The following is a 16164-nucleotide window of genomic DNA, read 5'->3' on the forward strand; positions in this document are numbered from 1 at the left end:
AAAGTGGGATCTACAAATTGAAGCTACAGCAAACAAGTTTAGTGGGTTTTGTTATGCAATAAAAACAGTAAGAAATGTAGTAAATCTAGAAGCAGCAAAAACACTATACTATGGCATCCTTCACTCTGTACTACAGTACGGCATCATTTTTGGGGGGAACATGAACGAAAGCATTACATTATTTAGACTACAAAAATGAGCTGCTAGAATTCTGACAAATGCTCCAACAGATGCACCATGCAAACCATTATTTCAAGAATTACAGATATTGCCAGTTCCATGCATATACCTATATGAAATCCTAACATGCATGAATATTTGTCAAAATACATACACAGCAAATAAGGACTACCACACCTACAACACCAGGGGAAAGAATGATTTACGTATGGAATTACACAATAAGGCATTCTACCAAAAAGGGGTAACATATAATGGTAAACATGCTACCAGATGCATTATAAAATATACATTCATTGCCAGTGTACAAGTTACATCTAAAAAGATTCCTAAGGGAACATTGTTTTTACACAGTGCAAGAATACATCGACACCGTAAGTGGCAGGAATAACAACAATAATGTAACAAAATGAAACTGCCCTATCATTAGGTATTTATTTTTTATTTTTCCTTTGTAACTGTTGTCTGTTTGATTCTGTTTATCTATGTAGTTGTAAATATAGGTGACTATTTAATGCTCAATATGTGTTTGTGTGTGTATATATGTGTACATACTATCATAGCAGATGAAGCAAACATCAAATATAGAAACCAAATTTTTGGCCAATTTGTCAAGAAAATAACATTGAGCATGCATTTATTTTAATTTATTTTATATTATGCCTGTAGTTTTATAGATGTATTCTAATTGTGCATGTACAATGTGACAATTCCAAACTTTTGTAAAAGTTGAATGGATGCTAATAAATAAATAAATAAATAAATTAGTGTTTGGAATTATTTCCACATTATAGTTCCATTATAGTGTAGCCTCACAAGTAGATGTTACTTATACTTATGTCAAAATGTTAGCCACTACAAGTATAAAGTTTACAGTAATATTAATGGTTTTGCTATGTACCAATTTCATTCTAAATTTTCATTTCTATTGCAATGTTTTTGTTCCAGGCATTGACATTGATTGCTTGGAAGGAAGAGTCTACTGGAGCGATGTTACCGGAAAGACCATCAAAAGTTCGAAGTATGATGGAACAGACAGACAAAATTTTCTATCCGACAGTAAGTATTGCTTCAGGTGCTTGATGTATTTGATATACTTCATGAAGTTTAACAATGAATTTTTCTCTCTCTTGCATGCATGTGCAGACATTCAAATACAGTACAAGCATTACAATACTGTTACATTCATGCAGAGGAATGTTTACTCCAAAAATCAACTTCAAGTAAAATAGACTTTTTGTTGATTATGAATTGTTCTTTTATTCATACAAGCTAATGGGCATTGATCAGTAATGCAATTTTTTAAGTGCATGTAGCCTTAAGTGTAATTTAGGCATACATTTGGGGATTGTGGAGAACTCCAGCATATGTAAATTTGAACTGTACCTAAGAAGTTGTGAAATAGTCCTCTTTTGTGTATAAGTTTTGAGATTGAGTTTCAATCCACTTTGTGCACAGATAGGATAATTGGAATTGGACATACAGTTTAAAGTGAGATGCGAACCACTACATGCCTCTACTGGGTATCAAACTCAGGACCCTTTAATTACAAAGTGGAAATGTTATAACTAGGGACACAAATTTATGGTAAATAAAAAGTTAGGAGAACGGTAAATAAAATGTTAGATCAGCGGTATATACCAGCGGTGAAAAAAAAATGCACACACTTTTTCATTATGAGAGGAAACAACATACAAAAGACCTATAAATTGATAAACTACTTCATTTTTATATACTGTACACATGCACAAGTACTTAGTTGTCCAACCAAAAAGAAAACATCAACACAAAATCACTTCATTTCTAAATTGCATAGCTCAAGTGATTTATTCATTGTATGTATTTAAAGGATATCCTTGCTGTCCAACAAATAAAATAATCACTTCTGCACATAAACAAACACATGTTAAAAATCACATGATGATAAACAAAATTCATTCATGATTGAACACCAATGACACCATTGTTTCCCTCGATCTGTGGGAACAGACTAATCTTATCGCTGCTACAGCTAGCAAGTTCAATGAAACTGGAAGTTGAGTAGACATTCGGGGGAAGAAAGGAATGCAGCTTGACAGGGAGTGAAGTTTTCGAACTGAGATTATGTGCATGGGAAATCCAAATTTGCAGTGTCTTCCTGATGTGATCGAAGATAAAACATTCTTCAGCTGTTAGTGGTAGGAAACTTTAGGCAAACGTTTCGTTACAAATCGACAGTTTGCGCGTGCAACCTCGATTGCCGGTTTTTGCGTGTTTTCTACTTAATTTGATGATATTTCACGGTTATTTCGCGAAAAAGCGTTCATTTTGTGGAAAAGCACACATTTCGCATTACTTCGCGAATAAAACTCATGCATATTTCATCATTGGGGGTGTAGTTACGTGCAGAATGTTCAAAATTGAATCTTTTTTTTACATTTCGCGATTTCGCACATCGCGAAAATTCAATGTCCCTAGTTATAACTATGCCAGTGGGTAGGCAAAGACATTTGTGTATTCTGTAGAGATATTATGATAAACTAACCTAATCTGCTACATCCTAGTTGTAATGTCCTGTAAGATATGTACAACATGAGGTCAAATGTATTCTCAACACATTCTCTTTTTAATTACTTCTCAACATGTTGCTTTTGAAACCAGATATTGGGTCGCCAGAGGGAATAGCTGTTGATTGGATAGCAAGAAACATTTATTGGACGGATTCTACAAAGGACACGATAGAAGTTGCTAACTTAGAAACAAAACTTCGGACTGTGCTTGTTTCAGAGAACCTGATAAATCCAAGAGGAATCGCAGTTCATCCCAGCAGAGGGTATGTATGTAAGTAGAACTGGCATGTGATGTTTTAGAACAGAATGGGAAGGACCCTTACTTTTAGCAAATGAAAAATGTGTTTTACTTCCAAATGCCATACTTAATTCCATAAAAAGGGAGAGAATAACTGTCAATGCAAACCTTTCATGAAACTGCTTCCAACTTAGAACTTACCTTTTATTAAAAAAACAACCAAAAACAAGTATGTATTTGCATTCTTCCTTGGTGGCCAAAAACATTGTAGGGTTCGCATTCATCTGAAAAACCTTGAAAAGTCAGGAAAATCAACTCAAGAGTGAAAGAATCATGAAAGTCAGAGATCTTTGCAAAAAAAAAAAAATATTTTAAAAACTGAAAAAGTATTTTTTTTTCCAGATCAGAAATCAGCAAAAGTTTTGACGTAAATAAGTACTGAGAGACAGGTGGCAAAATTTGATATCCACTTTGATGTAATTTCTTTCCATTTTATTCTTCTTGAAACTTTCTATCATTTTATAATAAATGGTCCATGGGTTCAAATTCTGTTGGGGGACCTTTCAGTGCTTAAGATCCTCCTTTGAATGGCAGGCACAGTTCTGATTGTATATTCCAGAAAGTGTTTTTTTTTTTTTGGCATTTTTGTCTTTAGTGTTGCTGGCCAAATACCACCTTGTTGCTTTATAAAACAATTTTTTTTCATTTTGTACTTAGACCATGCATTGGCATTTCACTAAAGATAAATAGAATTAATATTTGTTCTAGCATGATCTTAAAGAATGTTGTTGCCCTTATTATAAACTTAAGACTACTCACACGTATTGCATTTTCAGGAAGTTGTTTTGGTCTGACTGGAATAGAGAAAATCCCAAGATAGAGTGGGCCAATTTGGATGGTTCCGACAGAAAATCCTTTGTCCGAGATAACATTGAGCTCCCAAATTCCCTCACCTTGGACTTGGACAGAGACGAGCTATGTTGGACAGATGCTGGAAAAAAGACAATAGGTAAGCTTCCACTCTAGTCAAGTGCAACAGAGTATGAAGATAAAGAAAAATTCAGTAATAACAGTTATGAAATTTCCACAAATAAATTAAAGCAGAAATACACATATATTTAGACATTGCATGTTATTATCAAATTTCCAGTTATTTAAAAAAATAAATTACATAACTAATGAACAATATCCAAACATTTATTGACATTTCAATAATTTAGAGCTTTTATTTTAGACACCTAAAATAGAACAGCAAAGTATCAAATTAAGCTCTAAAAATGCATAATTCTAAAAAAAAGTTGTATTACAAAAACCTACAGATTACACGAAGTTTTATTCTTACACCAATGCTCATATCTTCAAACATACATTTTGTATTTTAATATTAATAATAATATAATAAATATTAGACAAATTTTAAATAAAAACTTTAGTTTTTCAATGTCACTTTTAATACATCAGTTCATTCCATGCAATAATCTTGATTTCCATTATTGGCAGCACATAAACTATTTTCTTTTTTTATTTTCAAATTTCCCATGATTGTAAGATGGGGCAGAATGAAAATACGCTCAGATCCATATGTTTCAGCAATTTCTCAGTTTTGTAATTGCCACCACTGTATCAAAACTTCTTAACTATATTGTTCAGTGTGCACTGTGGCACTGATATGCAGGAAAGAATCTCTCGGGCTATCGACGAGGTGAGTTGTTGGAAAAGAATCCAAGCTTTCGAGAGCTAACATCACTCTCATCTTCAGGGTAGAAGTGAGAGTGACATTAGCTCTCAAAAGCTTGGAATCTTTCCCACAACTCACCTGTTGATAGCCCAGGAGAATCTTTTCATCATTCGTTGCCAGGAAAGCTTCAAGACTTACTTCAATAAAATACTAATCTGAACTGAGACAACTTCAATAAATGAAAATTAGAAATCATAAAAATGCAGAATCTACTCTCATAAATATGAAAATAAGCCTACATTTTTAATCACAGATTTTTACATAGTTGTAAGTTGATTTTGTGAGGAGAATGCTAAAATGGGGGAGGGGGGAATGAGTGAGTGTGTGTGTAACTGAATGTACTATATGTTGCATGTGGTAATTTAACATTACAGAAATTAAAATTTTGTGATCATATAGATTTCATCTGGCTGATGTTATGTTTCAGTTAGCCCAGAGGTACCCAAACTTTTTCGTTTCACGACACCCTTAGTGTTTCAAGATTTTTTCCGCGACGCTCAAGTCAGAATGTGGGCCTATCTAACACTTGCAACGCTGAGTTAGAGTAGTTAGGTTACTTGCCTAAAGTTAAAAAGACAAACACATATTTCAAATTCAGAAACATTTTTATATGTAAAAAGTACTAATTAAGCACATATTTGGAACAAACACTGTAATTTCAGTGAAAATGTTGGAACATTTCACGCGCACCTGTAAACCTGCCACAGTATGCCAGGGCACCACAGCACACACTTTGGGAACCACTGGGTTAGCCTACTTGTAGTGGTCAGAATGGAAGAAAAGAGAAAAAAATGTCAAGCACAGTCAGTTGCAAACACTTTAGAAGCCTTGTCCAATTCTTAAACAATCATTATTCCCACAACTACTGAAGAGAAAGTGTTTCCTGCTATCACAAGTCTGACAATGAACATATTGAGCTAACTTTCATGATGTGTTAAAGAAAAAAGTAATTAAAAAAGTTGCAAAAGCAGTGTAAATATGGACTTTTAGTGTGATGAAGTCATGCCACTTTCTGCTATGCTGTTTAGTGATAGACATGGCACAAAAAAAACTAGTTTAGTCTATTTTTTTATTTCTTTGAATTACAAACTTGGCAGAAAATCGAAGGTAATGTTTAGAAAGTCCACCTGCTATTCATTAATCAAGGACATTTTAATATACTTTTCTTTGGGATTGCACCGTGCCATGCAAACAGTAGCAAGAATTGTTCTGTGTAATGTTAATTTGCATCACACAACAATGAGCATTAGCATGCAATGTTAATTGGACATTATCCATTGTCTAATGCTTCCAGTCACAGGTCTGTTATAGGTTTGATTCTCACTACCGGCAAAAGAAATTAAGACAAGAGAAGAGGTGCTCTCTTGAAACATAGTGTTAGAATAAGTATAGTATAAAGTACTAGACAATGTATAATGTCCAATTAACATTGCATGCTAATGTAGTACCATTATCACTAACATTCAGAGAATTACAAAACAATGACTTGGACTATGTGTGGAGGAGGAGGGGCATACCACACACATACACAATTTCATCTACGGGATAACAAGAGACCATATAAAATGTAACAATATAGCGAATTGTAACCTAAATAGGCTAAAGTAGGTCATTTAAGGGTCCTATAAAAATCTTCCCAATAGCAAAACACTCAAATGCTGACCAAGGGTAAATTTGTTTGATTCATGAGCATCTAAAACTATTTTTCACATCCTCATAGGAAAATTGATCACAACGAAAAAACTGTGTGGAAAAATAAACAGAGAGTTGATTCAAATAAATTATGTATTACTGAGTGAGTAATCAAGAGATCAACTCAAACACGTCATAAACTAACTGCAGCAGAAATGTATACACGTATATCTTCACACATCTTACTCAATTAAGGGATTAAATTATGTTAAAAATTTGTATTTTATTTCTGATTTCAGAATGTATTGGAATAGGGAGCTCACTTCGAAGAACAGTTATATCTGACTTACACTACCCATTTGGTTTGACACATTACCAGAATAATTATTACTGGACTGATTGGAATACGTAAGTGTATGATTATCTCTAATTTGTTGACTTAAGAAAGTCTTCCTCTAATTTTAAATTGTAGTATTCAAGTGTGACAAACAAGATTGTATTTTATTAATTCAGATAGAACATTCTTCCAATGGATGATATTCAACTTGACATCATCATGCAGTGCACTTTGGGAAAAAACAGCACGAAGTTGGGCAAACTGATTTGCATGTGTTAAGGAAAAGCATATGAATGGCCTTATTTCAGTGAGAAATTTGCTGTTTTACACGTATACATTCCTCACATGATCATGATAATCATACCTAGAATCACTTTGGCAAAGATCATACGCACAATGCTTACCAAGCATGCAGTGGCGTGGCGTGGATTTTCAAAAGTATAATAATATTAATATTAATCATATAATATTAATCTGTTACGTATGCAATTCAATACTAGATTTTGGTAAAGTTATTAATCAGGAAAAAAAATGTTGACATAAGGACTAAAGTGAAATCGCAAACATTGGTTGTTGACACAATAATACGTAATTTGATACTTACAGAAACATCGAAGACTACTTATAGAGCAGATCAATCCGACTTTGAAAATAGTTATATGATGCTGGGATCCCGGATCCCAGATCCCTAGCTTGGGCATGGGCGTTTGTGATGTCTATTCATCAATTTAATCATATCATCACTCATCCCCATCTTTGCAAATTAGCCAAAAGTGGCACAAGCGAAGCAAAATCAATCAAATCAAATCAAAAAACTTTTATTTTGCTGTAATAAAGAGAAGTTTTTCATTTGAATATGAATTTTTGGGTGCGTCATGGTCATGGTTCATGTTATCCACATCTGAATTCGACATGTTTTTTTTTCACCCGAAAATAGAGTACATGGCTAACAAAAGAGTTTCGACAACTGCACACATCCACATAACCACGGATAGTCGTTATACCACGAAACATTGAAATGTCAGTCATATCCAGCAGACGACTTGGTTTTTAGATCGTTCAAAATAGGCTTTGGCCTCCCTTTCACCACAATTTCGATTTTTTTCTGCAAAATAACAAACCGAAAGATTGCTTCAAAATATCTTCTATCGCACGATTACACACACTGTCCAGATAGGATGAACCCGCCACCTCGGAACTCGGAGCAAGCTTCATTAATTAATTGACAATGCCCGAAAACAACATAAAGACGAAAGACACCAGTCACAAAACTCCCACTGCACAGTCCCTCCCACAAACCGTTGTTTACTTTTGTAACACGTGAAGCACCCTCCTTGCCCCCTCCCCTCTCAGCATCGGCCCTTCCCCAATATTTCCTTCAGAACCTGCAAGAAGTCCAGTTCTACTAATGTTGCCATCTTAGTTCTTTTGAAACCAGATTTGCCCAAATCGCGAAACTTTTCGTTTCAAATAAGACGTAGCTATGTAGAGTAGATGTAGTCTTCATCTGTTTCCTAACTACTCCCACTCCCATGTTTCGCTAAATCCACTGAAATCTCATTTCTGACACCACTACTATTTCGTATATTTTATGTCCTTTGCTACCTTTAAGGCTTTCGCTTTATAGGATAATCGTGACGATGAGGATGCATGGTGAATTATTGAAATAAAATTATTATTTCTTTGTGTATGTAATTATTAATTTTTATAATTATGTAAGTAAAATAATAACAACGAACATTGAAATAACCATTTCTTGCTAAGGATTCGAACCTGCGACACCTGACACTTCAGAGCATGCTAAGATAACAATCGGGAAATTATGCTTGTAAGTATTGTTTTCACCCAAAAACAGTTCTACCACCTCAAAAACATTGCTTCAATCCGAAATTATTGCATTCCTGCGACAACGTATGTCAATCTCAATCAGTATTATCAACAATTATCACAAATTCCTGTAACCGAAATAATATTATATGTGTGAAATATAGAATTTTAGGTTGACATTTTTAGAAGGACAGCAGACCCCTTGACCATACCCATCCCTCTCCTCTCTTTCTCGCCCATGATGTCGAAGAAGGACAAAGAGGACTTTCATAATCGCTGATATTTAGTGTAAATACAAAATATCACTTGGTAGTTTGCTTTTGCCCCAGTGTGATTTGATTTTTAAAAATTTTGATTTGGCGATTTAAGTCCACTTCATGAACAGTAATGCTAATCGGGACAGTTTAAAGTTGGATCCGAATCACTTGTGCCTCCACCGGGTATCGAACCCAGAATCCCTTGATTATAAGGCGGCGATGCTACCACTGCACCATCGTTCCCCAGTGTGACTGGACACCTTCAGAGTAAGATAGACACGATTAGGCGACTTAGCTCTTTTCTGTCAATTGAATATGGCAACACTGGTATGTTTCCGGTAAGGATCACCAGCAACTGCGCCGGCTAAACAGGCATGCGAAAAACTCGCCTCCTCCTCCCGCGGTCAGTCTTTGCCGCGACGCGAAGTCTTCCTTGTGTGGGCTCAGCACCCTTTCCTCATGTTGCCTGTGGAGGGTACCGGATCAGTCCTCCTCTTCGCTTTTGCCGGTGTCAGAAAAAATGTCAGTCTGCGATGTTTACTTTACGACAATATTACCAGTTTATGTACGTAATAATATTTTAAGACGGGTTCTTCAATTCTTTATATTTTGGTGTTACCTGCGGTAACAGCGGCTACATGCTCTGCAAGCATGTTTTTAATGTAGGATCTGATCTGTTTGGTCGAAATATGGAGGGGGAGATGATTTCATGCAATGAATTGTGAGGAAGTTGTTCGCTGAATATCATCCAATCATGACCAACATGTTACAACTATCTTATACATTTGAAAATAATAAGTCTCTCTCTCCCCAACAAGGTATGTGTTCAGACTTCTGTCTGGGTTAGTTAAAAGCCTCTGCTATGGGTGTGTGACATGCTACCACACAAAGCCTTGCATCTCTGAAATATTTATACAGCATTGTTGAATCTTAATTCACAATCATTTGTTTTGTACAGATGATCACATTAGAATAGAAGGGAAAAAATAAACTAAACATACATTAGTGATACAGCTCTATATGTAATCAGTTTACATACTATACAAAAAAGGAAATGGGAACTGTAAACCTGCTGTTTATTAAAAGAAATCTTTGCAGTATGCAGTTGCATTTATTATTTATGACCCTAACCCTTCTACCAAATTCCTGTTATAAACTATTGTTTGAGAGGGTATTGGCACTATGTTGAAGCTAAGGGACACCAAATTTGAGGGCCTCCCATGCTCTTGGATTTTACAATGTAGCTAAATTTAGGAAAGACAAATACAAAGGACAGACTGTGACAGGGAAAATTGTGGATTATTCCCTTTTATGTGAACCAAATCCTTAGGTGAAATAGAAATAAAGATCTGGAGATACTTTTACTACCTCAAAACCTCTCCCAGAGAAGGAACATTTGCAGATTTGCCAACAAGTTTGAAGTCAAGTCATTATCGTTTGAAATGATAGTGAGTGCAGTTTCCATACAAGTATTATATTTGCAGTTTACCTGCAAAAAAAATCTCTAAGAGACACACAGTGCTGAAAGGAGTTTCTCTCATTTGAAATTAATCAAGACATATTTGAGAACTAAATGTGTATTTAAAAGAAACTCACCTCACTCACTACATTATCGATAGAAAGTGATGGATGTAGCATCAAAATTTGACTTTGATGATGTGACTGAAAACTAGGTTACACAAAAGATGAGATAGAAATTTCATATGCTGGACTGTTTTCTCCTTATTGTATTTGTGTGTTCTTTAAAGGAATAATCTCCTGCAACACTACACCATATGAAATGTTCACACTTTCATAATACCTATGTGCAAAGACTTTAAGTAACACACACACATATTTATGTATGTATATGGATATACACATTCACGGTGTGTCCCTGTGGATCATTGATAAACTTTCACAATGTGTAGAGGACATAAATATCAATGACCTTTCTCAACAATGTTTTGTTTGCTGAGGTTTCATATCGATGCTACAAGCCCTCAAAACAGCATTTTTATCCAGTACGTTTGCAGGCATGCATCATATTCATGGTTGCCACTAAAATATTTTTCTGGTAGAAAACTATAAAATCTTCTCATGATGGATGTGGTAAATGCAGGTTTTAGTATTTCAAATGTGAAGTTTGGTATTTCTGCATTGTGAATTTGGATGCTTAACGAAGGCCCACTGCCATCATTAACTGAGGATGCGACATCTGGGATGGAGATGGCAGTGCATCCCACTGTCTAGGAACAAATAAAGCAGTGTGTCCTAATGGTGCCATGAATTACTAAAAAGGTTCAATGTCAATTTAAGTTCAATTTTAATGTTATTGTACTTGTTATGAATGCATTGATATGAAATGTTTGCTTTACAAATAAAGTACGAATATATTGCAAATGTTCCTTGTATGTGACAAGAGAGCTGTAATAAGTTTTGGTTTGAAAAAGAAATGGCATATTTATATTGTTTACAGAACCAGAGTACTTGATTTCTAACTTTATATTCACAAAAAGAAAAATGGAAGAATTTTGCACTAAATAACTATTTATAGAAATACCAGACAGGTAAAATTATCGGCAATTTTAGAGATACAATAATATATCTAAATAGCATACTAATTGATCTATCTCACGCCTAATATTAATATTTATTATTGTGGGTAATTTACAGCAAATTGCTTATTTTAAAAAAAATATTTCTTAAAGCAATTCAACAGTATGTGACTGTTTCAGAAACACTGTTGAGAGTGCAAATAGGCCTTCTGGTCAAAAGAACGACCCGATTGCTGTGCCTTTAGGAGGGAGTGGGAAGCTGTATGGCATTGTTGCTGTGCCTGAGAATTGTCCAAGGTGTAAGTTTGATGAATTTATATATTTATAGAATAAGTTTAATATTTAGTATTTATAATGTCTAATAATATTAGTTTCTTTATATATACAGGGTATCCCCGGCCGGTTCAAATCCGGGAACTTTTCTAACGTTGGAAGCGGTCCCGGCACCCACCCAGCGTCGAATAACATGGGTACCTGGGGGAAACCCTGGGGGGTAAAGGCGGTCAGGGGCGTGATGCTGATCACATCACCCCCACTCACGACCGGATCAAGAAAGTGTGGGGCGTTACCCCCACACCCCCTATACGCCTTCACGGCATGGTGCTAAGCACAGGGGAGCACTTTACCTTTACCTTTTTTTTTTATATACAGGGTATCTACAAATACAATTCCATAAGTTGAGTTACTGCTTAGTCTTTATGAATATATAACTTATAAGACAACTTGCATTTTTTAACAATATTTTTTTATTTACTTAAATGGGAGATTGCTTTGTGTCCACATTTTACTTATTCAGGTTTGGGCCAGCCCCCGTGGCAGAGTGGTTAGCACATCGTGCTATGATGCCTTGGGTCCCAGGTTCGAATCCTGGCCTGGGCATGGATGTTTGTGAGTGTCCATTCATCAATTTCATCATGTCATCACTCATCCCCATCTTCGCAAATTTGCCAAAAGTGGCACAAAAAGCAAAGTAAAATAAAAGCAAATCATTCATTCATTCATTCATTCATTATTCAGGTATGAAGTGTTTGACTTTCCTGAACTTTTGAAGAGAAACTGTGGATAAGAAAATTGGAAAGATCTTGGTTCACATTAATTTTCAAATCGTACAACTTGCTGCACATGGTTTCTGTATTCACAAACCAAACAACTGAGTACTTACAGGTCAAGATAAAAATTGAAAATAATTTTAAAACTGATGATTCTGTATGCTAGAGGGGCTACTTCAACATGCACAATTAACATGCATTTGATCCTTAATTTTACATAAGAATGTGTTAAAATTATACATTTTTGAAAATGTGAGGAATTTGTCTGCACCTTTTATTTCAAAGTTTTTTTTTAAAAAAACTGTTTGTTTAGAAAACATTAGCCAATTTTTTTGTTTTCAGATTTCCCAATTTTTCACAGCAGTCATGATTACAAAAAATATGTACAATGTACGGAAAACATTTCCACAGAAAAATTTAACTGACAATGTGAGTAATTGATTTAAAATTTCAAGGGTTAGACGTACTATGCTATGTTTCCAAGATAATAGAGGATTAGCAATTGGGAACCAGGGGGAGATTTGGGAACTTTTGTGGGAATACACCTCTTAAAAGGTCTAACATTCTGCCAATCTTTAGCTATCTCTTCTTCTTCTTCTTCTTTTTTTTTAAAAAAAAACTTTATTCATGGTTGAATGTGGTAAATATGGTTAAAGTATTTTTTAGGTAAAATTTCATATTTCCACTTTGCTGTTTTGTTATCTAATTATTTTTTTTAATTAATCGTACAACAAGAACAACAATGAGTAAATATGAAACTTTACCTACAAAATACATCTTTTATTTGAAACTGGATTAGTCTTGTTTCCTTCATTTGTGCTCTTCTGTCATGTGATACAAGATTACCACTCTTTGCATGCAGTGAGCAGTGCCTGCCAATTTGACAATGGCCTGTGTCCAGAAGGCCACCTTTGCCTGCCCAATGGGAAGGGTGGCAGAAGCTGCATCTGTGGAGATTCGGAAGGGGACTCCTCAGGGGAGGTGTCCATCTGCAATGACATTTTCTATAGGAAATAGGAGCAGCTCAATTCTTAACATGGTAAGCCTTTAGTATTTTAAATTTGTATAGCTTGTGAATTTTGCTATTACAAAATGAAGAGAGCTTAATATTTTTGATAACTTATCAAATGTTAGTAATAATAGCTATATCCAGTTACATTTTGGACAGTACAGTAATTATAAGTAGTTTACGGAAAACTTCAATGATATTTTTCATGATCTCTTTATCATCAATATTATCCACAGAGTTAAGACACTTTTGGGTCATCGTACTTTGCAAATAGTTCTTGAGGAGATGCAGAGCATTGGAACCATGTTCAGTCTTGCAAGAAGAAGCAGGTAACATCAAAAGCAAGCTCGCTGGTCTCTCTACATCGCTAGCTATAGTTGTCTTAACTGAGGACAACTAAAACTACAAATAACTATGGATAAAGATGGAGTTGGTTTAATTGTTTATTCTCATCATTGTAATTAATCGAAAGAAGAAGAAAAGCAATGTAAAATGAGAAAATAAAAGTAAATAACTTTATACGCATGATTTGATGAAGGGACACTCACAAAGAAAAGTCATGCCCGGGACCCCTGATGTCCTAACGTGTTACGGTGGTGTGATAACCACTCGCCATGGAGATTGGCAAATTGGATTACATTTTCCACATTGTTGATATGCTCATTTTAGAACAGAATCGTACATAATTTACTCCTCTTTGTATGCAAAGTTCCTGTGTGCAAATGTTTTGTGATTTTAAATAAGAGAAATAATTCAAATTCAATTTGACAAAATAAGGACCAAAAAAGTTCTCACACAGAATCCTTAATTTATGAAATTTTCATCTCACAAATAATATTTTGTTGCAAAATTACATCATGTTGAAAGTTATACATTAGGACCCTTGCAAGAGGGAGGGGAGGCAAATGAAATTTGGAGAAGCGCCACCCCTCTAGTTTCAGCACCCATGTTCATTGAGCACCTCTAAGGGAGAGTTTTTATATTGTTGCATGTATCATTAACTCTGAATTGTATTTCAGTCATGATGTTGTTAATTTTTTTTAAAGAATGCAATGTTTGTTAATATCTGTTTTCATCCTTCCAGAGTTCAAGGTAGTGAAAACCTGAGGAGCAGAGAAATTTTACAACACAATATGAAAATCACACTTAGCTGCAAAAAACTGCCTAACATGAAACCATCATGAAAAAAGGTACATGAACTTTCTAAATGCTAAGAAAAGAATGTATAAAAATAGCAGGAAAGGAAACAGAAGCATAGAAACTTGGAATGCATTTGCCTTTTTAACTATGACCAGTGTAATTTCAGTAGTGGAATGTTCATTTCCTGCCTTTTTTTTAACCTTCCTTTCATGAGCTGGGAGCCAAGTCATCAAGTTTTATGTTTTTAATTCATATAGTTTCAACAAGGAATACAATTTATTCTTACGTTTCTTACAAAATCATGCATATCCATTTCTAACAAATCACACTGTGTCCTGTTAAGTGATACATTACAAAAATCATGTTCTGTTCTAAATTTAACCTATATTTTACCAGAAGTATCAACTTCCACTTTGGTTTCTTGAGACAAATTCAAGAAACACATGGGGCCAGTTAATCAACACATGATAGTTTTGGCACACCCAGTAAAACTGTAACTGACTTTACCAATCCAATAGTCTAAGATGAAATCCACTAGAGTCAGACAATATATCTTTGCCTTATGTAGCAGTAGAATAATATGCAAGAACTAAAGCAAACAGTCCTTTTTGAGAAACGTATATTTTCAAGGCATTTTGTAAAAAAAATGCGTAGTTCTAAACAAACACGGTCCATTACAGACATTTGGGAGAGCACTTCTGGGCAAAACCATGGTAGGGACGAGGTAAGGGGGAATACTTTATATGTTTTAGAACAAATTTAATCCTATATGCTATTACTGTGTGTCTAACATATGTTAACTTTAGCTCAAGATAATGTTCACATATGCAACAACTGCTTTGCAAGTCATGTGCTCAGGAATACAACAATACAAAGAGAGATGGCGATGTGTAACTATAGACAAAATAAGACATAATAAGATTGTTTCATATCTCTAAAATCTACTCCTTAGGTATTTGGATATATATTTTGATCCATCGTCCCTTTGCTACATTTTGTGTGTATTTCAGAAAGAATTTTTAAATCTGAGCTACAAAATGTTCCAAAATTTCCTTTGATTTATAATGCATTGCTCATAAGTTACAAAGAAAACTGCTCATAGATATCTACAGTGACTAAGATTTTATTTGTTAATTTGTAAATTCACAGTCTATTCTCAAATGATTACATGGGTACACACTTTTAAGAATGAACGATATCATCATGAATCTAATAGATGCTGTTTGGTATTCATCAGGTGTAACACCATCATCTCATAAGCCTTAGAAACTTTACTGTGTGTGCATTTAGTAATAACTGTATGTTGTAAATGTCAATGCTGTGAAATAAACAATATATATATATTTAATATGACTTTATTTTATGACTACTATCACTTCAGAAATATATTTGCCGAGCTTTTTCATACAACACAGGCACTGTATTTTATATCAGTATAACCAGTACACAACTACTTCTCCTGGCTTTCTTTCTTTTTTTCAATGTAAAGAACACAATATAATGAAACACTATTCAGTGTTGGGATCAATAACACATATGTGAAATATGTTACATTGGACTAACTAGTTGAGAATACAGTACCACAGAAGTCAAGTTACAAGTTGAAGACCACACAGCACTGTGCTGGGAAGAGCGGTAGCGAAGGGTTAAGAATTGTCAGAGCATGAGACT

General features: G+C 34.7%; 1 protein-coding gene across 2 annotated transcripts in view; it reads left to right on the forward strand.

Moving 5' to 3' along the window:
* Ndg (Nidogen) overlaps positions 1-15809 on the forward strand; it is a 98897-nt gene extending 83088 nt beyond the window's left edge. For both annotated transcript variants that reach the window (XM_083118762.1, XM_083118764.1), the window contains exons 21-27: positions 1129-1239; positions 2821-2992; positions 3804-3976; positions 6637-6745; positions 11476-11594; positions 13207-13383; positions 14438-15809. In XM_083118762.1, the coding sequence (XP_082974888.1) occupies positions 1129-1239; positions 2821-2992; positions 3804-3976; positions 6637-6745; positions 11476-11594; positions 13207-13361 (839 nt within the window). In that variant the 3' untranslated portion in view covers positions 13362-13383; positions 14438-15809. The remainder of the gene's footprint in view (positions 1-1128; positions 1240-2820; positions 2993-3803; positions 3977-6636; positions 6746-11475; positions 11595-13206; positions 13384-14437) is intronic.
* Positions 15810-16164: the final 355 nt, after the last annotated feature.

This window comes from Lepisma saccharinum, chromosome 3 (genome assembly GCF_977018435.1).
Source record: "Lepisma saccharinum chromosome 3, izLepSacc3.1, whole genome shotgun sequence".
In the NCBI taxonomy this organism is placed as follows: Eukaryota; Metazoa; Arthropoda; class Insecta; order Zygentoma; family Lepismatidae; genus Lepisma; species Lepisma saccharinum.